The following is a 25026-nucleotide window of genomic DNA, read 5'->3' as shown; positions in this document are numbered from 1 at the left end:
ACTGTGCATTCTTCCAAGAGAATGTAATATTATCCACATAAATCCAATATAAGAAATGGATAAAATAGGACAGATCAGAGCCATTTGTAAGGAGAGAAAGGGAAAGGGAGAAAATGATTTCAGGAACCTGGAATGGGAAGGTTACTCAGCATGAGATCAGTTTAGCTCTGGTTTGTCCTGGTTACCAAAGTGAACAGGAGATAACAAAACACAACATGGTGGATTGTAGAATTGTACTTGTCTGAGAACAGGAAGTTTGTAGTTTGTTTTGTTTCGTTTGGGGGGTGGGGTTGGGGGAGAGTATGGTTTGCTTTGTGTCATTTTCCAGAGGATACACCCGTGAGCAATGCCATCAGCATGTTTGAAGTTTCCATGTTTCTCAGATCGTTTAGAGGAGAAACCTGAGGCCGGGAATGGTCTCGCTGCCAGGGAGGAGGTGGCATTAGGCTAGATGTCCCCAGCTGCTCTATTCTGATCGGAATATATTACATGTGTTTAGATATAATCTGAGCTTCCCAAGTGGCACTAGTGGTAAAGAATCTGCCTGCCAGTGCAGGAGACTCAGGAGGCAGGGGTTCAGTCCCCGGGTTGGGAGGATTCCCTGGAGGAGGAAATGAAGGCCATCTTCTTACTCTTAACTGTATTCTTTCGTTCTGCCCTGGGATTTGCTTCCCTTCCCTATTAAAAAAGTTTCTAGTCTGTGGTTTCAATACATAACTTTATTAATTCCGTAAGCCATTAAGGAATGAATGAATGAGCAGGTAAATACATGAAAAAATAAGAGAATTTGTATGCATGCCATTTGTATGAATGCCTTAAGAATTTGTATAAATGCCATTTCTTTTCAGTCCTGGTTTCCCTTTTTTCCCCAAAACAAGCAGTTTGGAAGCTGTCATTTGTGCTAAAGTGGAATAGCGCTAGATTTGAAGGAAGAAGATCCAAGCCCACATCCTAGCTTTTCCAAAGTGCTCGTGTGATCTTGGTCAAGGAATTTAAAATGCCAAGCCTCAGGGTCCTTAGTGGCAATGTTGGAATGAAAGTACCCATCTCATGACATCGCTGGAAGGATTAAATAAAGCATGCTCTTGGCTAAACACATACCAGATTTCATGGTACAATCTCTGAAGCCCCATCCAGTTCTAGTATTCTCTGTAATGTGATGGGTGTGTTCAGGGTAGCACATTCATTGCCTTCAGCTAAAACGCCCAGTTTGTATCTTTGTACTTATTTTATGTCTTTCATTTTGGCATATGTATAAATATAGTTTCATGAGGATCTTGGCTGGTTTCCTGTGAGCCTACACCCTTTAGAATTTCTGTAAGAAAATCTCCCAGACGACAGAATGTTCTAAAGTAGCTGTATAATTATGTTGCATGGTACAAAAATAAGATTTAAAAAAAAAAAAAAACAGAAACCAACAACTAAATAGACCTTTGCATAAATCATCCTGTGCCCGGAGGTGGCTTGGGGGAGAGAGCTGCTGATGTTTTAAAACTCAAAGGATCATTCGCCTTTACGAGTTCCGTTCTTATTCTTGCTCTCTCTCCCTACATCTCTAAGGGTCTTACTATTAATAAGTGAACCCTGGCCTTTTATCTTCCTTCCTTCCTCTCCTGCTATGCCAGTCTTTTCCTGGCCCCAGGCAAAGGAAAATACCACGCACCTACAGTTGTAACATGACTGAAGTGATACACACTCAACACACAGTCACACACACACACTCTCACACTCACTCACACATACTTACATGCACTCACACTCACACACACACTCATACACACACACACACTGACTCATACTCATACACCCACACACACACACTCACACACATGCACCACACACACTCACACACTCTCACATGCACACACACACACTCACATGCACTCACATGCACTCACACTCACAAACATATGCTCTTACCACACACATTCATATACACACTTCTTGAAATATGAACTCCAGCTTTGATTCCTAACATGGCTATTGACAAGGTATATCTCCACAGGCAAGTTACTTTACTTTTCTAAACTTCAGTTCTCTCCTCTGAAAATGGGAGCACCGCCTCCCTATGAGGGTTGTGTATTAGCTTCCTAGTACTTCTGCAATTCATTACCACACACACACCTTCACACAATATCAGTTCAGTTCAGTCACTCAGTTGTGTCCAACTCTGCGACCCCATGGACTGTAGCACACCAGGCTTCTCTGTCCATCACCAACTCCGGGAGTTCATTCAAACTCATGTCCATCAAGTTGGTGATGCCATCCAGCCATCTCATCCTGTCATCCCCTTCTCCTCCCACCTTCAATCTTTCCCAGCATCAGAGTCTTTTCAAATGAGTCATCTTTTTGCATCAGGTGACCAAAGTATTGGAGCTTCAGCTTCAACTTCAGTCCTTCCAATGAATGTTCAGGACTGATTTTCTTTAGGATTGATTGGTTTAACCTCCTTGCAGTCCAAGGGACTCTCAAGAGTCTTCTCTAACACCACAGTTCGAAAGCATCAGTTCTTCGTCGCTCAGCTTTCTTGACAGTCCAACTCTCATATCCACACATGACCACTGGAGAAACCATAGCTTTGACTAGATGGACCTTTGTTGGCAAAGTAATGTTTCTGTTTTTTTACTGTCTAAGTTGGTCATAACTTTGCTTCCAAGGAGCAAGAGTCTTTTAATTTCATGGCTGCAGTCATCATCTGCAGTGATTTTGGAGCCCCAGAATAATAAAGTTGGTTAACTGTTTCCATTGTTTCCCCATCTATTTGCCATGAAGTGATGGGCCCAGGTGCCATGATCTTAGTTTTCTGAATGTTGAGCTTTAAGCCAACTTTTTCACTCTCCCCTTTCACTTTCATCAAGAGGCTTTTTAGTCCCTCTTCACTTTCTGCCATAAGGGTGGTGTCATCTGCATATCTGAGGTTATTGATATTTCTCCCAGCAATCTTGACAATATAGATTTAACTAATCTAAGACAATATAGATTTATTATTTTGCAGTTCTGGAAGGGAGAATTTCTGAAATCTAGACATCAACAGGACTTTGAAGCCAGAGGCATAGTCTCTGTGTCTGTCTGTTTATCTTTCTCTCTTTCTTTTGCTATCAAGTTGTATCTCCTTTTCTGCCCCAGATGCTCTTCTCCACCTCATGTCCTCCTATAAGGACACTTCTGATTGATGCCTCAGCGGTAAAGAACCTGCCTGCCAGTGCAGGAGACTTGGGTTTGATCCCTGAGTCAGGAAGGCCTCCTGGAGAAGGGAAATGGCAACCCAATTTGATATTCTTGCCTGGTAAATCCCATGGACAGAGGAACCTGGCAGGCTTCAGTCCATGAAGTAACAAAGGATGGGACATGACTTAGTGACTTAATGATAATGATGATTACATTGAGCCCACTCAGATAATCCAGAATAACCATCTCATATGAAAATTCTTAACCTAATCACATTTGTAAAATTCCTTTTAACATGTAAGGTAGCATTTCATGGATTCTGGGGATTTGGATGTAGATATTTTGAGGGGACCATTTCTCCATCTACTATACTTTGCAATAAGGAGAAAATACAGTTATACAGAAAAAAAATATTTCACTAGACTGTGTAATCATGAATGCAGGAGTGAGCTTTACGTATGCATATGTGTGCCTGTTCATACATATACACATATGTCTACATATATGTGCATATATTTAGCTCATTATATGTAATAGTTGTGCTTGGATAAGTATATAAAGTTATAAATTCAAAATATATGCATAATGCATGTTTATATGCATAATTCATTTCCAATGAATGGAGCAAAGAATTTCCCAGTTATATAGTTTGCAGCAAAAGAAAAAAAAAAGTGAATCAAAGAAAGGCAATTCTATTTGCTTTAGGAAATCTGTATTTAGGTGGAAGGCAGCAGCTAAGATCTGAAAACCACAGGAAATAAATGTACATTGTCATAGAAGTCTAAATGGGCTAATAGATCAAGAAGCAGTCAGAGATAATACTAGCATAATCACAGTGACGTTTATCATTAACATCACAGTAGCTGATACATTAATTAGACACTACGTCATAGATATTATTTTATCGTTTATGTCAGTTTTCTCTAATTCTCTCATCAGCCCTATAATAAAGATCATTGTTATCCCCATTTAATAGATTATATTACTGAGGCCTAGAGTAGTTAACAGACTTGACTGGGGTCATTCTGCTGGGAAGTGGTACAACCTGTATTTGACCATAGCTTTAATTAGATCCAAACTCTGAACTTGACACCTTGTGCCTCCTCCTTGGAATTTCAGTAGATTGACCAAAGTAGAAATTATACAAGCTAAATTCTCAGACTGAAAGTGAAAGTGTTAATCATTCAGTCATGTCTGATTCTTTGTGACCCCATGGGCTATAGCCTGCCAGACTCCTCTGTCTATGGAACTCTCCAGGCAAGACTACTAGAGTGGGTAGCCATTCCCTTCCCCAGGGGATCTTCCTGACTCAGTGATTGAACCCAGGTCTCCTGCATTGTGGGCAGATTCTTTACCATTTGAACCACCAGAGAAGCCATTCTCAGATGAGAATGCAATAATATTAGATATTAGTATAATCTGTCTAACATACAAATATATGTGTGTGTGTGTGTGTATATATATATATGGGAATTACAAAAAGCAACCTTCTAAATTTTTGCATCTAGGTAAGTAAAAAACTCATACTCAGATTATCAGCTCTTTAGAAACAAGGGGGATCTGGAAGGGCTCGTAGCAAACCCATGGAACAGAGGAATAGCAGTAGCCAGAAGCTCCACAGCATTCGCTAAGAAGCAAGAAAGGCTGAAAAGAAGCAAATGAAGCACTCAACTCCAGAAGCCAGAAAAAGAATCATAAAACAGACGCAAAGAAAGCAGCAGGAAGGAATTAATACAAATAAAAGCTGAAATAAATAGAGGGAAAAAAACAAAAAAGGCTTGCCCATAAAAGGCAAAAGCTTGTTCAAAGGAGCAAGCACACATAAAGACATTAGTAATGAGCGAGGGACATAACCACAGAAGCACAGAAGATAAAACAACTTTAATGAGAATACTGTGTGTGACTTTATGCCAATACATTTGAAAGTCTTGATGAAATGCATTATTTCCTTAGAAAATATAAATTACCTAGTTTGAATCATGATACAGTAGAACATCTAAATAGCCAGATAACATAAAATGAAATGATAAGAGAGCTAAATGTCTGCAATTGAGAAGACGACATCGAGCCCAGTGTATTTTAAAGGCAGGTCTTATCAAATCATCAAGGAATGGATAACCTCTATTTTATGTAAACCAATCCAGAGATGGAAGATTAAAAAAAAAAAAAAGACAGTTTTCTAATTTATTCCATAATCCTAGCATAATCTGAATACCCAAACTGGGCAAATCTATATTCATTCATCTAGAAAAATCTGGTTGATGTGTTAGAACTGACGGGCTTCTTATGTGGTAGTATGAAAAATCAGCTTTCAAAAATCAGTAATAACTTTGCTTGATATCAGCAATAACTAACTAGAAAATATAAGGGAAACAATACATGAAAAACTGGTCCTATTCCTCAAGTGGAAAAGACTGTAATAACAGAAGCCATCATTCTACTATGTGCTTGGGCACACTGTATCTCAGACGTAGCTCATTCAGTCCTCATGGTGCCTCTTTGCGGTGCAAACTTCTTCATAGGCAAGCAAAGGAAGTACAGAGAAGTTAAGCATTTTTTCCAAGGTCACAACAGCCAATAAATGGTGGAATCTGGATTCGAACTGTGGTAGTCTGGATCCAAAATACCTGCGTATAACTTCTCCACATTAAGGCATTGCATAAATGCTTATGAATAAATCCTCACTTTGCTGACCAAAGGCCGTACAGTCAAAGCTATGATTTTTTCAGTAGATGTACAGATGTGAGAGTTGGACCATCAAGAAGGCTGAGCACCAATAAATTGATGCTTTCAAACTGTGGTGCAAGAGAAGACTCTTGAGAGTCCCTTAGACAGCAAAGAGATCAAACCAGTCAATCCTAAAGGAAATAAACCCTGAATATCCATTGGATGGACTAACGCTGAAGCTGAAGCTCCAATCCTTTGGCCACCTGATGTGAACAGCTGACTTACTGGAAAAGTCCCTGATGCTGGGAAAGATTGAAGGCAGGAGGAGAAGGGGATGACAGAGGATGAGATGGTTGGATGGCATCACTGACTCAATGGACATGAGTTTGTGCAAACTCTGGGGAGATGGTGAAGGACAGGGAAGCCTGGCGCGCTATGGTCCATGGTGTTGCAAGAGTTGGACATAACTTGGCAACTGAACAACAGATCTGTGCAAGACTTTTATGACTAAAAGTCTAAAACTTCAGTGAAGATTTTTAAAGAACATTTGCTAAATGGAAACACCAGCTATGGTTCTGAATTAGAAGACTCCCAACTGTAAAGCTGCTGCAGCAGTCAATGAGGATAAGATACGCTATGTTGCTGCAACAGAAGAAGCCTCCCAAACCAGAAGATTGCACTCAAAAGTTGATTTCCGGTTGACATGAGGTCCACTGTAATTAAGGCAGCCTTCTTCCATCTTGCAGTATGGATCTGGAACACATGTTCTCCAAGCTTTCCATAGCTAGGGAAAAGAGGGCTTGAAAATCGCACAGGGTGTTTGTAAGGGCGGGGTCTGACGGAGACTTATATCACGTCTATACAGACTCCATCTCTTGGAATCCCTGCACATGGCCCCTTAAACCCAAATGCAAGGGCAGCTTAGCTGCACAGCCTACAGGCTTTACACTAAGAGGATCCAGCGTGGTGAGCATAAGGCAGCACCTCTCATTCTTGTCAATGCTCTCTAGTGCAGAGGTGACTCTCGGTGCATGTATCCTAAAGGGAGAAAAATCAGCAGCTTCTCCTCATTTAGTCTTTTTGTACTGTTCGTGGGATTCTTGTGGCAGGAATACTGGAGTGGTTTGCCATTCCCGCCTACCCGACCACGTTTTGTCGGAAGTCTCCACTATGACCCATCCATTGAGTGCCCTGCATGGCACGGCTCATAGCTTCATTCAGTTACATAAGCCCCGTCACCACAACATGAGAAAACTAAGATCATGGCATCTGATTCCATCACTTCTTGGCAAATGGAAGAGGAAAACGTGAAAACAATGATAGATTTTATTTTTTTCAGCTCCAAAATCACTGTGGATGGTGACTGCTGCTGCTGCTAAGTCACTTCAGGCGTGTCTGACTCTGTGTGACCCCCTAGACAGCAGCCCACCAGGCTCCCCCGTCCCTGGGATTCTCCAGGCAAGAACACTGGAGTGGGTTGCCATTTCCTTCTCCAATGCATGCAAGTGAAAAGTGAAAGGGAAGTCGCTCAGTCGTATCCGACTCTTCGCGACCCCATGTACTGCAGCCTGCCAGGCTCCTCTGCCCATGGGATTTTCCAGGCAAGAGTACTGGAGTGGGGTGCCATTGCCTTCTCTGGTGGATGGTGACTGAAGCCAAGAAATTAAAAGATCTTGCTCCTTGGAAGGAAAGCTATGATAAACTTAGTGTATTAAAAAACAAAGACATCACTTTGCCGACAAAAGTCCATATAGTTAAGCTATGGTTTCACCAGTTGCCATGTACACATGTGAGAGTTGGACCATAAAGAAGACTCAGTGCCAAAGAATTGATGCTTTTGAACTCTGGTGCTGAAGAAGACTCTTGAGAGTCCCTTGGATGGCAAGGAGATCAAGCCAGTCAATCTAAAGGAAATCAACACTGAATATTCACTGGAAGGACTGATGCTGAAGTTGAAGCTCCAATATTTTGGCCACTTGATGCGAAGAGGTGACTCATTGGAAAAGACCCTACCCTGATGCTGGGAAAGATTGAGTGCAGGAGGAGAAGGGGATAACAGAGGACAAGATGGTTGAATAGCCTTACTGACTCAATGGACATGAGTTTGAGCAAACTCTGGGAAATAGTGAAAGATAGGGAAGCCTGGCAAGCTGCAGTTCATGGGGTTGCAAAGAGTTGGGCAAAACTTAGTGACTGAATAACCTCATGTAGTCTACAAATTCAGTTTGGAACCACACAAAATTCCAATAAAGTTTTACATGGGAATTGGACAAGCCAACTCTAAAATTTATCTGAAGGGAAAAATGAGTAGGAACAGTGAGGAAATTTTGAAATAGAAAATTAGGGTTGATGAAGAGAAGACTTACTTTGCTACATTCAAACCATGCCATAAAGCTCTATTAATTTACTACAGCATTATTATGAGAATATACAGATAATTAAATAAAATTTCCAACCATGTATACACAGTACACATAGGGATTTAGTACATGACAGAATGGCATTCAAAACTACTTAGTGAAAGGATGCCTCCTTCAGATAGTCATCTACCCATTTAAAAAATAATTAAGTTAAACTAATCACTCCCACCATGCACAAAAATAAATTCCAGACAGATTAAATAACCAAAGATGAAAAACTACATAAATACTAGAAGAATGTAGAGAAAAATGTTTTTTTCATCCTGGTGGCTCCGTAAGCATCACACAAAATTCAAAAGCAATAAAAGACCAGGATAAAGAGGTTATAAGACATCAAAAGCAAGAGTGAAATGCAAGTACAGACTGGAAGAAAATTTCAATATATTTGGAAGATGAAAGATAACTATTGAGAATATATGCAAGCATGTATAAGCCAATAAGAAAAAAAGACGAGTCTCACAGTAGAAAAATGGTCGAGGCATACAGATAGATAGTGTACAGAATGAGAAATGCACGGCCATGCCATGAAAATATGGTGAGATCCACCAGTAATCAGGAAGATGCAAAGCCGCAAACAAGAATGATGTATCTGTTGCCATCCCAGACTGGCAGTAATGGACATGAAAGGTGTGGGAAAGCACGTTCTCTCATTCATCAGTGGTAGGGGGGTAGGTCATGCCTCTACAGACAGTCATTTAGTAGATCTATCAGAGTTTTAAGATTCATAAAACATTGACCCAGCAATTACTCTTTTAAGTATCTGTTTTATAGAAACACAAAGGTGTGTAGTGACATATGTATAAAATTCTTTATCATGACAGCATTAACAAACAAACAAATGAAATGTCTATCCATAAACTTTCGGTAAAATCATTATGGTACATTTATACTGTGCAATGCCAAAGAGTTATTAAAAAAGATAGATCTATATGGATACTGATTTGAAAAGATCTCCAAGAAATTATATTAGGTGCAAATGTGTATCTCACAAAACATATAGGGTAATTCTGTTTATGAGTTTATTATGAAAAAGTTATATATATTAAAAATATATGATATAGTAAATAAATATAAGGTATTTTCTATTATAAAAATACAATATGTACTATGTCTATCTTTAAATACATTGAGAGTATCCTATGAGAATATATAATTATTAACAATGATGACCACTGGAACAGGAATATGTGTGGAGTGGGAAGTTAAGAACTTCTATGTTTTACTCTATAAGCTTTGATAACATCTAATCTTTTACAACCATGAGTTTACTCATGGCTGTATCTGTGTATGTGTGTGTGTAAGAGAGAGAGAGGAGGGTGAGATCTATCTAGTAACTCATTTCCCATATTTTCTAGGAACCTTTTGGAATAAATGTGTGGAACTAGACTTTGATGAGTCCTTACCATGTATCTGCACATTTATAGAACTCATTTTATCTGTACTGCAACTTTATGAGGGGAGACTTGCATATGTTAGCAGATGCAAAATGAGGACAGGAGAGGCTTGACCGAGGTACCAGAACAGGTCTCCTTCTGAGAACTTTCCACTGTACTTTGTGCAGGAGCATGTAAATGGTGGAAAAACCCTCAGCACATCCGCACAATACACCAGGGGCTAGAGGAAGACAAGGACAGGGTGTCAGCTTGCACCAAATACAAGATATTCCTGACTTTTCAAATGCAGTGATCGTAGATTGTGTTTTCAGCTCTGCCTGCCTACTTCCTGCCTTCAGCTGGGTTCCATGTCTCTAGCATCAGCCACTGGTTCCTGCATCCTGGCTATACTTCCTTCTCAAACCAAGTCTCTCCCTTCTCCCCATGAGTCTTTTTGCAGTCAGATTCCACAGATCCTCACTCCCATGGAAGAGAGGCAGATAAGAGACTGTCTGCTTCCTGCTGCCTGCAACCAGCAGAACCTAAACAGGGTCAGGCCAGCACAACCTAACCAGAGTCATGCCATGCAAAGAGGAACAACTGGATTTGGAAACGACAAGTAGAGAAAAAGATGACTTTGTTGCTGAACAGACCTGATTTTGAATGCCACCTTTGACTTATGGTGTGACTTGCTTTATGTTTTGGCTCCTCATTTTGTTCCTCTGTAAAGCAGGAATGATGATGCTACCTTTTTCATGGTGATAAAATAAACTTACAAAGTGCCTAGTTAATAGCATATGCTCAATAAGTAAATATCACCATCACCACCATTACTGCTGCTGCTGCTAAGTCACTTCAGTCATGTCTGACTCTGTGCGACCCCATAGACAGAAGCCCACAAGGCTCCCCCATCCCTGGGATTCTCCAGGCAAGAACACTGGAGTGGATTGCCATTTCCTTCTCCAGTACAACCTCTCTGTAATTATTTTGTTAAGTATACTGCAGTTTCTGTTTATGCAGTCAGTGTGTTATGGAACCTCACAGCAGCCTAGTGAAGTAATGTAGGATAGCAGAGTTAACCTCCTTTTACAGATGAGGAAACTAGAAAACAAAGAAGTAAAATGACTTGCCTGGCTTCACACACAGTGCAAGGGACAAAGCTGCCTCTTTAATCTGCCTTCAGTCAGGCAGCCTGTTTTCTTGTATGTCTTAGGATGTTCACCCTACACAGAGTGCCCAGAGAAGGACTGTGGGTAGGTAGATACTCAGAGAATTTCCCAATCTCTCTAAGAGATTTATTTTCCACTCTATAAACACCCCAAATTGCAAATATTTTTTCCACGCCCTATTCAGATGCCCGTTTGGGCCACCAACGAGCCCATCCCAGTTTCAAAGGCATACCAAGGGCCCTTCTGCTGTCAGGATTAGGTGGTTAGAAGTCAGCAAAGGCTGCTAACTTTGCTAATTGAACAGAAGTTGTGGCGGCTGCTCTGTGTGCTGTCCATGGTCCTGGAACTATCACCTTTGCTCAACAAGGGCAAGGAAATCCTTGTTTTTGCTACAGTCTTCAACCTTGGCCGACAGATGCACTGGGAATAGATTCTGATTTGAGAAACTAGTTGATAATTCCCTGCAAATTGGTCTGTCATGCTTTTTAAGGTTTGTGTATTCATGGAAAACAGTTTTTAAATTTGCTTTGTGTGTGGATGTGCTCTCTGGAGTCCCCCTCGACTCCTCCAAAGTGTCACAAATGACTTTCCTTGAATTTACCAATTTGCAGGATTAATGTTCTTCTCTCTAGACACCTGTGCCCTAGATAGATTCCAGCCAGCATAGCTGTTTCCATTCCTAAAACTCTGACCTGTTTTGCGGCAAAAGAGGCCTGGGTTTTAGGTCACTCCCAATAGGGGCATCCAGCGTGCAAGCTAACTCTTGGCCCTGTTTTATCATGCAGCTGTGTGGAGGAGTACAAGCTGGCTCCTGATGGAAAGTCCTGCCTCATGCTCTCAGATGTCTGCGAGGGCCCCAAGTGCCTCAAGCCTGACTCCAAGTTCAACGACACCCTCTTTGGAGAGATGCTGCATGGTTACAACAACCGGACCCAGCATGTGAACCAAGGCCAAGTCTTCCAGATGACTTTTAGGTATGGGGGGCAGACACCTGCACTTCCCTGGTCAAGTCGCTGACCCAAAATCTGGGCAGGGGGAGGAAGCCATGGGCACCATGGGATAGAGGTCTGGTGTACTGGTCAGCATCGCCCTAGACTCACAAGTGCCTATGCACAAAGTGTTAGAAGTCAGCAAAGTCTATTCTCTGGAGTTCCTTTTCCACTGACCAAAGCCTTTGTCTACCCCATCCTTCCATTTTCTAACTCTCCACATATTTTAATTTCAATCTTAAATCATCCTATAACTATAGTTAATGGAATTTTTAATGTAATTAATCTTTCCGTCTATTAAAAAGTAAGTATCTTATGTAGGCTATTCAAGCAGTTCAAAAATAAAGACATTTAATGAAGTAGAAAATAAAATTCCCATCACCCAGAAATAGCCAGAATTAATATTTTCTTGAACATTCTTGAAACACCTCTCTCTCTTTCTCTATCTGTATGTCAGTGAGTACACAAACACACAAACATGCCAACTCTCAGGAAAGCTGTTTAGAAATTGCTATTTTTTTCTCATTGGTATGTCAAATACCTCTTTCCTTGTTAATAAATACAGACATACATGTGAAATTAAAAGATGAGAGTACTCCTATATGAGAATAAACAGGAAAGCAACTGGGTTGTACAAATTATGTGAAGATTAAACATGCAGTCTAATTGGGAAAGTCTTCCTGGAGAGTTGAAGGAACTGGGGCTGTTCTGTCTGGAGATGCGAGGCCTTCAGTGGGATTTATTCATGCCTCAAAATCTGAAAGCCATAAGATGATAGCACGAGAGGAACTGGGAACTGTTCCATATGTAAGAAATGTTTATCTTTTTAAAAAATATCTGTGTACTTTTAGACAGTTTTGCATAAAAATGTAATAGGATATTATCACAAGGAAAGCTTCACCTATCATTTGTGGTCATGTCAACGGAAGCCAGAACTGGTAAGAAACATCAACATCAGAATCATCCTCATCCTGCCAAATAGTTAATAATTGTTGATTGTAGGAGCGGTGATACTAGCTACTATTCATTAAGAAATGCTGTATGTCTTGGAGTAGGACATGGCAACCCACTCCAGTATCCCTGCCTGGAGAATCTTATGGGCAGTGGAGCCTGGTGGGCTACAGTCCATGGGGTGGCAAAGAGTTGGACATAACTGAGCGACTGACACACACTGTGTGTCGAGCTCTTTACTAAGTATTTAATAAGAACGATAGCCACAAACATTAATTTAGTGTATGCTGTGGGCATTCTAAGCACCTTCCATCCACTGATTTATGTCCTCCTCACAAGGGCCCTGTGAAGTAGAGGCTGTTATCATCCTCTTTATACAGAGAAGAAGTGGCAGCGTTAAGTGACTTTCCCAAATCCCCCTTATGGAAAGTTAAAGAGCCAGGATGGTGCAATTACCGCTTCACAATTAAAACCCTTTGAGATACCATGGCCTCCATTTTGCAGTTGCAGATTTTCAATTACAGAGGGGTAAACCGACTGTCTCAAGGTCACCATCTAGTGAGAGGGAAAGTAAGGATTCAGATGTATATCTGACTGACTCCCCAGCCCTGGTCTCATCTTCTAATCCAGCATATCACATCACTTCCCATTTTATAGAACCAGAATGAAAATGTAAATTCCCTGAACTATTCCCCTGTGTAGCTGTCACGTGCAGTGTCCCACCTACCATGTTGGTTACTTGGAACACAATGAGAGATGACATAAGAATGGCTTTAGACTTTGTGGTGTTTAGATACAGTGTGTGTGTGTGTGTGTGTGTGTGTGTGTGTGTGTGGCATGCAAACTTAAGTACTTAATTTGTAGCAGGTATTATGAAGTAAATATACAGTGTTCCAGGAAATCAGTTAACAGTGGGATCTAATTTAGTTAGAGAGAGTGAGGGGTGGGTGCAACTATTGGATTAGAAAGCGATAAGAAGGCTCACAGTCTAGTTTCCACGGGAAGTGTTATTTAACTAACACCTGGAAGATGAGTGGGGGTTAACACTGGAAAAGTTTTCAAGCAGAGACAGATGTTCTAAGAGGGAAAGGAATTGACTGACTTCAGGAAATGAAGAATCTGGTGTGGTTGAAGCTGAGAAAGTAGGGGAAGAGTAGTGGGAGGTGAAGGCAGAGTGGTAAGCAATGGCAGATCATGGGAGGCTAAGGCTTTATTCTAACTGCAAAGAGGGAAACTCTTAAATGGATAAATAAGGGGGGTATGTCATGATTGCATTGCATTTTTTCAACCTTAGGGTAGCTGTGCGGGGAGTAGATTGCAATGAGAGTGGAAAGGGAGACAGCAGAATGGGGTCGACTAGGTGTCTGTTACAGAAGCCACGTGAGAACGTTAGCAGCTTCAAGCCAGGATGATGGGAGCAAAATTGAGAAAGGAGATTTGGGGATATAGTTGAGAGGGATAATGGACAAAGGCTGGGGAGCAGTTGCAGGCAAAGGGTGAGGTTGAGGGAGGAGTCAAGGATAGAAGTGATGGGTAGTCTCACAACAACTTAATGCAGAACTGAGTTCTCCAGCTCCTAGTAATGTTCTTTCTACCACCCAGATGCTCAAGCCAAGATGGATGACACTTGATCAGAAAAACCCTGAGAGATATTTAAGGGCAATCTGGATGAGCTACTGAATTCTGAGATTCTAGAATCTAGATTTTCTATCGTTTCAATAGTCTATGAAACCCTGTGTTGAGCATGATGCTGGGTAGAATAATGCTGCCTGGAATCGAAAGGAAAAAATCAACTGCCCCTCACCTTCAAGAAAGGAATCTACAAATGTGCTAGAAGACACCCACTCAATTAGAAAACAAATATGTGAAAATTGGATTTGCAAAGATATGTTCCAGGGAATGCCAGTGGCTTTCAGAGTTCCCATCTGAAGACTTTCAAAAGAAATTAGAAGGAATAACAAAGGGCTTCATTAAGGACAAGGCTTATGAACTGAAGTTTGAAGTGATGACAAAGAATAGTGCTTCCTGGGAGGGAGAAGAGCTATAGTCCTTTTCCTGTCCAGGAAGGAACATGCAGAAGCCTGGATATATTGATAAATGAGAGGAGAGGGAGAGATAGGAAAGCAAATCTCCGGATTGACCCAGCTCCAAAATCCAGCCCTCTCCATGGCCAGCAGAGTCTTTCTGCCTCATCTTTTAACAGTGGTTTACCATATCCCAGTCACTGTGATATGAAGAATCTTAATTTGTAGCAGGTATTATGAAGTAAAGATACAGTGTTCCAGGAAATCAATTAACAGTGGGATCTAATTTAGTTGGAGAGAGTGAGGGGTGCGTGCATCCCACTGTGATATGGGCACATTGCTTGTTTTATGTAGTTTGATTTCTCATAGCAACCATCAGAGTGACTGGCATGTGATACATGATCAAATCCACGAGTTTCCACTGTCAAGGGTGAAGATTAGCTTGGTCTAAATGAAGGACACATATTGGGAAGTAAGGTACTGGATCCTGAAGGGGTATCGTGGAATCTCAGGATCTCATTTGCATGTGGGGAAGGGCCTTGGCTAAGGTCCGAAGGCAAGTCATTTTAGAACTGGCCTTTGAACTCAGATCTCCTGATTATCCAGCAAGCTTGCCTTCCCCCTATCAATAGACTGGTTGATAAGAGAGAGCTTTGCTCCTTGAAGGCTGATCTGGGAGTTTCTGGGCTCACACGGAATTTTAGCCCCATCAGGAGTCTTCCTTCTGCCTCAAATACTCTGTGTTGTTCCCTTCAGTCTTGCGTTTTCCCTGAATAGCTAGGGCCAGTCCACCCTGATTTGCTGGTGGAAGGGAGTATAGTAAACAGATCACACTCTTCTCTTTTGACAACAAACTCCAGATTTAGGGAACTCCCTAGACTCCCATTATATTAGAATCGCCCATTTCACTTCAGCTCACTCATCCTTGGCTTCAGTTAAACTTTCTTTGCAATTATTTCTGTCCCCAGACCATGTCGCCACTTGGAGCCCCATGCTAAGGCGATTGACTTCCCTCTGTGGGAAGGTGAGTGGCTTCTAGTGAGTCTAAATTTATCTCTTTCAAAAGTCTCCTTTCCTGAGCCCCAGATAAGGGAGAGCTGCAGCTCCTTTGTCCTTCAAGTTCCAGAAGGCAGGCCTGTACGGTTTTTCAGCACGAAAGGTTGTTGTCATTTCTTTCCTGCCCTTCCTCCTTCCCTCCCTCCTTCAAGTAATCTCCGGTCCAGCCCTCCAGAGTAACCAGCAGGCGCCCCCCAGTTGTCTTACCATATGTCCCATTTCCTGACAGCTGCCTGGCCTGGCCTGCGATTTCAAACTCTCTCCCAGTTGCAGACTCTGCCCTGTGGCAGTCGCAGTGCGGCTTTGTACCCCCACCCCTCCGCCCCCCCCCCCCCACCCCGGATGCCCACACCCAGCAACTGCTGACAGGAGGCAGGTCTGTTTCTCAGGTCCTCTCTCGAATCTCTGAAAGCACACCTCAATTTCTGCTTTACAGAAGTGTTGCGTTTCAAGTTTCTGAACTGGGCAAGTTCTTAAAGATCAACAGATGCTCACCCCTTATCGTGTAGCTGGGGAAACTGAGGCCCAGGGATGGATATTATTTACCCAATGCTTGGCATGATTGGAGAAGGAAATGACAACCCACTCCAGTACTCTTGCCTGGAAAATCCCATGGGCTACAGTCCATGGGGTCACAAAGAGTCGGAAACGACTGGGCAACTTCACTTTGTCATGATTTGGGGCCCTTCTGAGACTGAAAGTTTGAGTCTGTGACTCCCAAACCACTGTTCTCCTGACCTCTGGTTCTGTTACAAGTGACGTAGGTCACTTCTTCATGTCCCCATGTTAGCACGTGGTAAGAAGGGCCACCTGCTTCACTCTGCTTCTAGCAGAGGACTGCTTCTAGTGAGGACGTGGGTGCCTTTGGGGGCTGCCAGACTCATAATGAAGGAGGAATCTTAGGCAAACCCCACTTCCATAGACGTGATTCTGCAGGATCCTGACCCCCTTCCTAGCCACCTCCTAGGTTGTTGCATGTAGGATTCAGCTGATCTCTGGGAGAGGAGCATGTGGAGAGTTTAGGACCCTGACAAGTCCAGGAATCATCCACTATGTGGGAGGATGAAGTTGGGTGAGAGTGATAAGGAGAAGCAGGCGGAGGGACAAAGCAGAGTCATGCAGAGAGAGGATGGAGGAGATAATTTAGTGGGAATCAGAGTGACAGAAGGAGGGGCTAAGGCACAGAAAGGGTTAAAGAGATACAGAGGATTAACAAGGGCTAAAGAGATGAGTAGTTAAATGGTGAAAGGTGAAGGAGTTAGGGAGGCATGAAAGATGAAAGCCTTAAGGGAGAGACCTGAAAGGATAGAGAAAAGAAGGACAGACTAAAGTCACAATATCATTTACTCCCAGGAGGCAGTAAGTGTTGTTTTAAGAGTCTGGATGGTGTTAAGAGAGAGCTCTGGATTAGGAATCGGGTTCAGATGGGTTATGAAAGCACATAAAAGCCTTTGGTAAAATGCCAAGTTCTGAGGAAATGTGAAAAGTCAAATATCTCACCTCTGAATTGCCCCCAAACTCAGAAAGTGATGCTAAGCCTCGCTGTTTCTAATGCCTTCTGGTGAACTCTGTTGGTCTTAATGACCCATGCAGGCTCACCTAGAATTCCCTTCTCTTAACTCTCGATCAGGAAGGTCCTAGCAGAGACTGTGGGAATGAGATGCACTCGTAGGAGGTGGGCGGTGTTTGTTGTTTCCTTGGTTTGTTGGTTTGTATTTTACTTCCCTCTTCTCTCCCATCGGTATTCATTCCGCCTCATTTTTATTATAAAGAAAGGTCAACTTTGGTTATAGATGGCAGAAATTTAGATAAACATCAGTCAAGGACTATTACTGAGGCTGGAGTCTCAGAAGTTGCAGCGAGGAGACAGTGCTTTGGGAATGGGGGCTGAGCGAACACGATGGTACATTTTGCAAATGCCTCATCAAAAAGAAGATGGTTCTGCCAGCTGCAAACACTGGCTCATAGACCTTCCCAAATGACCTCCAAAGAGTGTGAGGAGCTCATGAAAGCTTTACTAGAAAGGCTGTTTCCAGTCTGGATTGCTTATCAGACATGCATGCTGTACAGATGAATAAGATGACAATTTGGGTACGATATGGCATTCAGGATGAAGCACCACCAACCCACGCCTGGTGAAGCAGAAGGATTCTCTTAAAAGATTTGAGGAAAGCTGGCTTTCACTTGTGGCACCCACTTGTTCCCCCGCTGAAGGTCCTGAGTCACATCTTATTAAGTGGCTCCAAAGCTACGGTTTCTCTGCTGCCTTCTGGGACATGGTTACCTGTACACGCTGCTCTTGATCCTTCCCCGTTTCCTACCCTTTAATCATGTGGGTGCTTTTTCACTTGCTAGGTCCTATATTACATACTCTATGTTTTCTCACTTAATCTTTCCAAGACCTGTTGCAAAGTAGCTCTTGACAACTTGGTTTTACAAAAAAAAAAAAAGAATATGTCAGTCAGACTGCGTTATACTGTGTCTTGGTAACACATGATTTCAAAACCTCAGAGGCATCACAGAAAAGTCTGTGTGTTGCTCATGCCGCACGCCCTGGAGAGAATCACAGCAGTCGTGCTCATTCTGGTGTTTGGGAATCTGGACTGACAGAACAGTATCTTCACGTGCTTCCATGAATGCTATCAGAGTGGGGATGGAACTTGGCTTCCCTACTGCCTCCTAGAGGGCACATTCTGCTCACAGTCCACTGGGCACCTTAAGTCTTATGGTCATGGTGGAGAGACCCAGAAATATGTGGGACATCAACACTGTTCCCCACACTGAGGTTCAGAGATGTTAGGCTACCTAGCCTGGTCGTCACGCAGCTAAACTGACAGCATGTGGGTCCAACCACAAAGCCCACTCCGCAGTGCTGCCTCCCAGACTCCCAGGATACAGAACTGTGATTAGACTTCTGTTCCCTTGCCAGTTTTCTTCATTCAGTTCACAGGGAACCAGAGACTTTATCGATGGGAGAAGTTTGGAGAACAGTTTGTATAAACCCCTCCATTTGTCAGTGAGGTGCCTGAGGGAATTTAAGTGAATTACCTAAAATCACATATAACTAGTGAATGAATAAGCCAGGCCTCCAACCCCCAGTCTCTTGGGCTTCTCTGCATTCACTCGCAAGATTTAGGTATATAGCATCCACCTCCTCCACTGTACAGATGGTAACACCAAGGCCACGGCTCCGTAAAGAATTAACAGCAGAGCCAGGCCTGGAAGCTGTTTTTCTGCACTCTTAGGCCTGAGTGTTTTGTAATATACCACAATCTTATTGTAAAAAGAAAAAAAAAAAAAAAAAAAACGCAAAGGAGGCAGGTAGTAGAGAAATTATCAATTGAAAGTAGCATAGCTTTTGATTTTCAAGGACATTCCCAAGCCTCTCTATTTAGTAACATTCTAGCTCTTGGTGAAATCTTCAAATGGCCACCTGGAGACACAGCTATGTGCTCTCTTCTCTGGGGGATTGATGGTGAGATCTTGGAAGTGGACTGAGGGACAGAACTTGGAGGCTGAATCACAAGAGTCCCAGGGGCTGTTTTCCCTGGGGTCCTCATTCCTCAGCTGGCTGTGAAGCATCTCCTTTGGGTGTCCCCATTTTTCTAAGGTTTACTAACATCACCTGCAGGAGTCAGGCCCGACATGTCGGGTGTACCTTAGGTGACAAGGTCTTCATTCCTGTTCTGCCACTTCCTGGTAATCACTCTTGGCCATTCTCTCCTTCTGATTCCTGTTGTCCCTTCTGTATATTAAGGAGAGGGCAGAGCTCAGATGAAGACTGAGGTCTTCTGACCTAGCATATAACACTTTATTTTACTCAGCTTCCTAGCTAGTGAAACCTTTCCTACTCCTCTGATCATAAGAATCACCTTGCGCTGTTCTGAGACCCACCAATCAATTTTTTTTCCCCAGATAAGGGACCTGGGAAAATGAATTTCCACTGTATCCCAAGGTGGTTCACATCATCTACCAATCTGGGGATACTGTTGTTATTTAGTTGCTAAGTTGTGTCCAACTCTGTGACCCCATGGAGCGTAGCATACCAGGCTTCCCTGTCCTTCACTATCTCTCAGAGTTTGCTCAACTTCATGTCCATTGAGTCAGTGATGCTATCTAACCATCTCATCCTCTGCCACCCCCTTTTCCTCCTGCCCTCAATCTTTCCCAGCATCAGGGTCTTTTCCAATGAATCAGCTCTTTGCATCAGGTGGCCAAAGTATTGGAGCTTCAGCTTCAGCATCAGTCCTTCCAATGAATATTCAGGGTTGATTTCCTTTAGTATTGATTGGTTTGATCTCCTTGCCGTTCAAAGGACTCTCAAGAGTCTTCTCCAGCACCCTAATTCAAAAGCATCAGTTCTTCATTGCAGAGTCTTCTTAGGGTCCAACTCCCACATCTGTACATGGCTACTGGAAAACCCATAACTTTGACTATGTGGACCTTTGTCAGCAAAGTGATGTCTTGGCTTTTTAATGCTGTCTAGTTTTGTCATAGCTTTCCTTTCAAGGAACAAGCATCTTAATTTCATGGCTGCATATCTAAGATGCCAGGTTCTAGAGTCTGAGCCCTAACTTGCCTCTTGTCAGTGGTCTGACCTTGTGTGCATTAGTTCATTAAGCTCACCTTTCTCATCTCTACATTAGGAATAATAACAAGACCCACTTCCTGGTGATACTGTGATGATTAAATGAGATTGACCCCTGTTTTGTTCCTATTCTAAGCAGATGCGGAGGACCGTGGTGTCACAGCAAGTGGCCAAGTCAATAACTAAAGAGGAGTCTTGGGCAAATGCCATCCTTGCGTGCACAGTTCTGCAGGCACGTGATCCCATTCTTGGCTGTGATTCAACACAAGGTGTCAGGGTGCCACCACGAGAAGGAACAGGATCCGAGTCCCACACCTGCCATTTCCTGGCTGTGTGACTTTGGACTTATTTCTTAATCTCTCTGAACTGCAAGATCTTCAACAGGGAAAGTGGGTTTTACCCCCAAGATATCCTCAAAGAGCTATTTGTTGTTCAGTTGTTAAGCCAGCTTTTTCATTCTCCTCTTTCACTTTCATCAAGAGGCTCTTTAGTTCCTCTTCATTTTCTGCCATTAATGTGGTATCATCTGCATATCTGAAGTTGTTGATATTTCTCCCAGAAATATTGATTCCAATTTGTGCTTCATCCAGCCTGGCATTTCACATGATGTACTCTGCATATAAGTTAAATAAGCAGGGTGACAATATACAGCCTTGACATACTCCTTTCCCAATTCTAAACCAGTTTGTTGTTCCATGTCCGTTTTAAACTGTTGCTTCTTGACCTGCATACAGGTTTCTCAGGAGACAGGTCTGGTGGTCTGGTATTCCCATCTCTTTAAGAATTTTCCACCGTTTGTTGTGATCCACAGTCAAAGGCGTTAGCATAGTCAGTGAAGCAGAAGTAGGTGTTTTTTTTCTGGAATTCTCTTGCTTATTCTATGATCCAGCATATGTTGGCAATTTGATCACTGGTTCCTCTGCCTTTTCTAAATCCAGGTTGAACATCTGGAATTTCTCAGTTCACATACTGCTGAAGCCTAGCTTGAAGGATATTGAGCATAATCTTACTAGTACCATGTGAAAAGACCTATAGTAGGGATTTAAAAAGCTAATAAGCAAGGTCCTAGATGCAGTAGGCTTTCAATAAATGTGGTTTTCTCTTCTTTCAATTGCATTCCTTTCCCCGCAATTCCAAAAGCCATACTGTCGATGAAGATGTTTTCTGGGGCATTCCTTCAGATCTCATCTCTGGACTGGAGTCATGGTCACCCTCCCAACTTCTTCTAACTAACCTCTACAGGTGTTTTGGTGAATATATTGCTTTGGTGAAATGCCCAGCACAGAGATAGAAATGTAGCCCTTCATGCTTGCTCCATGGGCCTGTTGGTGGTAGACAGCTCAGCCAGCAGTGTGAGACGGGGCAGCAGCCAAGGTCACCTTCTTGAGGGGGTATTTATCCACGCTTTGCAAAGGTATAATCTAGCCGACGTGCTGTATCACCCCGTCCTCTGGATAGCCCCCTTTGTTTCTATCTGAATGACCTACAGTAAAATACATATAAACAGAAATGTGAAATTGAGATCCTCATGTGTGCCCCACGTGGAACTCGATAACATGGGCCCAGATCCAAAAGTTCCAGAACTATGTTTATCTACCTCCTCTGGGGTGATATTAAAAATATTTAATGAGTGGCATAGAATTGGCGTTGACCAGCTGAAAAGGATGTCCGTCCCAAGAGAACGAAGGTTCAGCAGTAAACCCTACTGGATCCTCTATCAGTCTTGATCACCTTCCAGCTTTTCTGATTTCCTCCGCCTCCTCTCAACTCATCACGCGTCTGGTATGTTTCTCGACGCCTTTAGGCACGATTGATATTGTAAGCTATTTCTTCTTTTCTTTCTGAAGCTGGTTTCTGAGGGGCATAGGCAGATGTTCCCCCTGTGGCACACGTGGACAGAGCAGGTTGCCTGTTGTGCTTTTTACATGAGAAAACTGAAGCTTAGAAAAGGGAGCTGTGGCTTCCACGGTGCCACGTGCCGATGGTCTGAAACCATATGATCTTCAAAGAACAGGAAACCAAATAAAAACTCATCATCTTCATTATACACAAAACCTCCATCTAAAGATAGGACTTTCCCATATGTTTGCTTAGAGCCAGGACTCAGTGCACAGGAAATGTGCCAGTGCTTCTCAAACCCTTCCGTGCACACAGATGCCAGGGGGCCCTGCTAAAACACAGGCTCTGGTTGGGTTGTGGGGAAGGCCTGAGACTCTGCATTGCAAATGAACTTCTGGGTCTGAGGACCAGTTTGAATAGCAGACTGTTAAACTGGACTTTACGCTAAATGTGAGGCCAGATTAGGCCTGAGGCTGGAGAAGGATGGCTGCCCCTCCATTTACCTGTTTGAAAGCAGCAACTGAGTCCCAAGACCAATGGTGCTGGGACACCATGGAGCCCCAAAGGAGTCTCGCCCTAGAGTGACCAAGTGCAGGGATGGCTCTGGACTTGCGGCAGCCGGGGTGGACAGTGCTGCCCTGCGATTCAGGAGGCCCCTAGTGCATAACGCAGCCTAATTCATTCTCTGCACCCGTTCGTCGGCTCTGCTCACTGATGGGTACAGGGATGCTGAGCATCAGTACCAGTGGGGGAGGCACTTATCTTGTCTTCAGTGTCCTGAAGCTGCAGTTGGGTGCCCACATCTGAGTCCCCTCCATCTGCCCACTCTACAGTTTCAGCCGTCATCGGATGCCGTGGGAAATACTTTCCAGTGGAGAGCTGAGCTACAGTTTGCATTAGATCAGAGGTGGAAGGCAGACTCCTTGAAAATCCGTGAGAAATCCATTTGGGAAGGGACATTAGTCTGGGTGAAGCTTTATTATTCTTAAGTGCTGAGACCAAAATCTCATACTGTCAACACTCATTAGTTTCACTGGGGACAGAAAGAGAATAGTAAAATTAAGACCTAGTGGAAGATGCTTTTTATTTATTTATTTTTGTGGGGAGCTGGGAATTGCAATCCATTTTTAAACAAGGCCTCTCCAATCTCCGTCCCTAATTATAGAAAGAGAAGAAAGAAGAATAGCTGCTTTATTTTTAAAAGCATTTTATTGTCACTGTTCACATCTCTAAATATATCACGCGTGGTCATTTTATGAGGAAAACAAATTATACACAGCGTATTTTGAATTCTCCAACTACCCTGAAGATACATCTCTTGTCTGCAAAAGGTGCTAAAACAGCCAGGTCCATTTCACTTCTCTTTCCAGTTTTCTACTCAACCTCCCCCTCCTTTTGGTTTTGTTTTTATCTTTCAAAATCCCTGACTACAGTCTTTTTTTCTTGGAAGGGGATACTTATTGGGACCCCTGAGGCAAAGGAGCCAGTTTCATCACACTCAAAGGCAGACAGTAACTCAGGCTGGTCTGAGTACTCATAAGGAAAAGTCGGTAGGGAAGCTTCGGAGCAGATAAGGATAGATTGTAATTAGCACAGTAATTGTAATTAGCAGAGCAATTGTAATTAGCACAGTGATTGTTTGTTCATAATGGGTGCTTCCAAAGTGACTCCAGGCAGTTTGTTCTCTTAAGTATCTTCTGCCATTTCCCCAGTGATCTTGTTTACACTGCTAATGTACTAATGTGCTTAGCAATCTCTTTTATAAATAAACACTCCAAAGGTACAAGCCAGCCCAGCCCCTGGCCAAGCATTATACATCCTTAATTAATGGAGTCCACAGCACTGAAAATGCACTATATTTGCATTATGCTAAGGCAATGCCTGTATATTACTCTCTGAAGAAATCACACTTCAGAAGTCATTTGTTATTGTTATTGTCATTCTGCTAATTACGTGAGGGAATGGGGTGTCACCACAGGAATGCTCTTGAGGTCAGAGATTGCAGTCCTGGCTTTACCACTCTGATTTGTTATTTAATAGGTTTTCATTAAAGGACACCTCTGATGAGTTATGTGTGGGGGATGAAAAGACAGAGCTAGGCCAGGTCCCTACTCTGATGTAAATGGATGGCTGGCCCAGCCTTGGTGTCCTAAGCAGCAGGGAAGCCTTCCTGACAGAGATGCTAGCTGAAACCTGGAGGATGTGATGAACAGTGAGCTATGTGGGAGAGTGTTCCAGGCAAGTAAAAGTGCAGAACATCAGCAGACATGAACATCAAGGTGGATCATGAAGAGGGTGCGGGACAGGACAGTAGAAAGAAGCCATGATGAACAATGGGCCTTCGATCAGGAAGGGTTATTTAAGCACCACAGTAATGGGGCCGTTACTGGCTGTAAGACTCTGCAGGGTCTTCTAACCTTTCTGAGCCCAGACTGCTCACCACTAAATCAGGGAACATAATAATGCCAATCCCACAGGAGAATTATGGTGGGGAGGGAGAGGTGATGAGAAAAGCCAGGTTAAAATGCTCTGCAAAGTGTAGAGACGTGTGCAAATGTTAGTGACATTTTCCTAACATGAATCTGAGCATCTATGAGATACCACTTACTCCAAAATTATGTGCTGGAGTGTGCATCCTGGCACATTGGAGATCATGTGAGATGCAAATTCACCAGCATTCCTTTTTTTTTGTATTCCTTCCAGCGAAATGCAAAAGTAAGTCTATTCTAAGCTCACATTAATAAGCCTACGCATGTGAATCAAGAAAATTAATTTTTAGGGA

The 25026-nt window shown here is 42.8% G+C and overlaps 1 protein-coding gene across 1 annotated transcript in view; it reads left to right on the top strand.

Annotated features, from left to right (window-relative positions):
• Nucleotides 1-25026, top strand: part of ASTN2 (astrotactin 2) — a 1033755-nt gene that overhangs the window by 666215 nt on the left and 342514 nt on the right. Inside the window, exon 13 of the mRNA XM_052644759.1 lies at nt 11583-11771. Within this exon, the coding sequence (XP_052500719.1) occupies nt 11583-11771 (189 nt within the window). The remainder of the gene's footprint in view (nt 1-11582; nt 11772-25026) is intronic.

This window comes from Budorcas taxicolor, chromosome 8 (assembly GCF_023091745.1).
Source record: "Budorcas taxicolor isolate Tak-1 chromosome 8, Takin1.1, whole genome shotgun sequence".
Taxonomy (NCBI): Eukaryota; Metazoa; Chordata; class Mammalia; order Artiodactyla; family Bovidae; genus Budorcas; species Budorcas taxicolor.
This window is presented reverse-complemented; position numbering and strand designations above follow the sequence as displayed.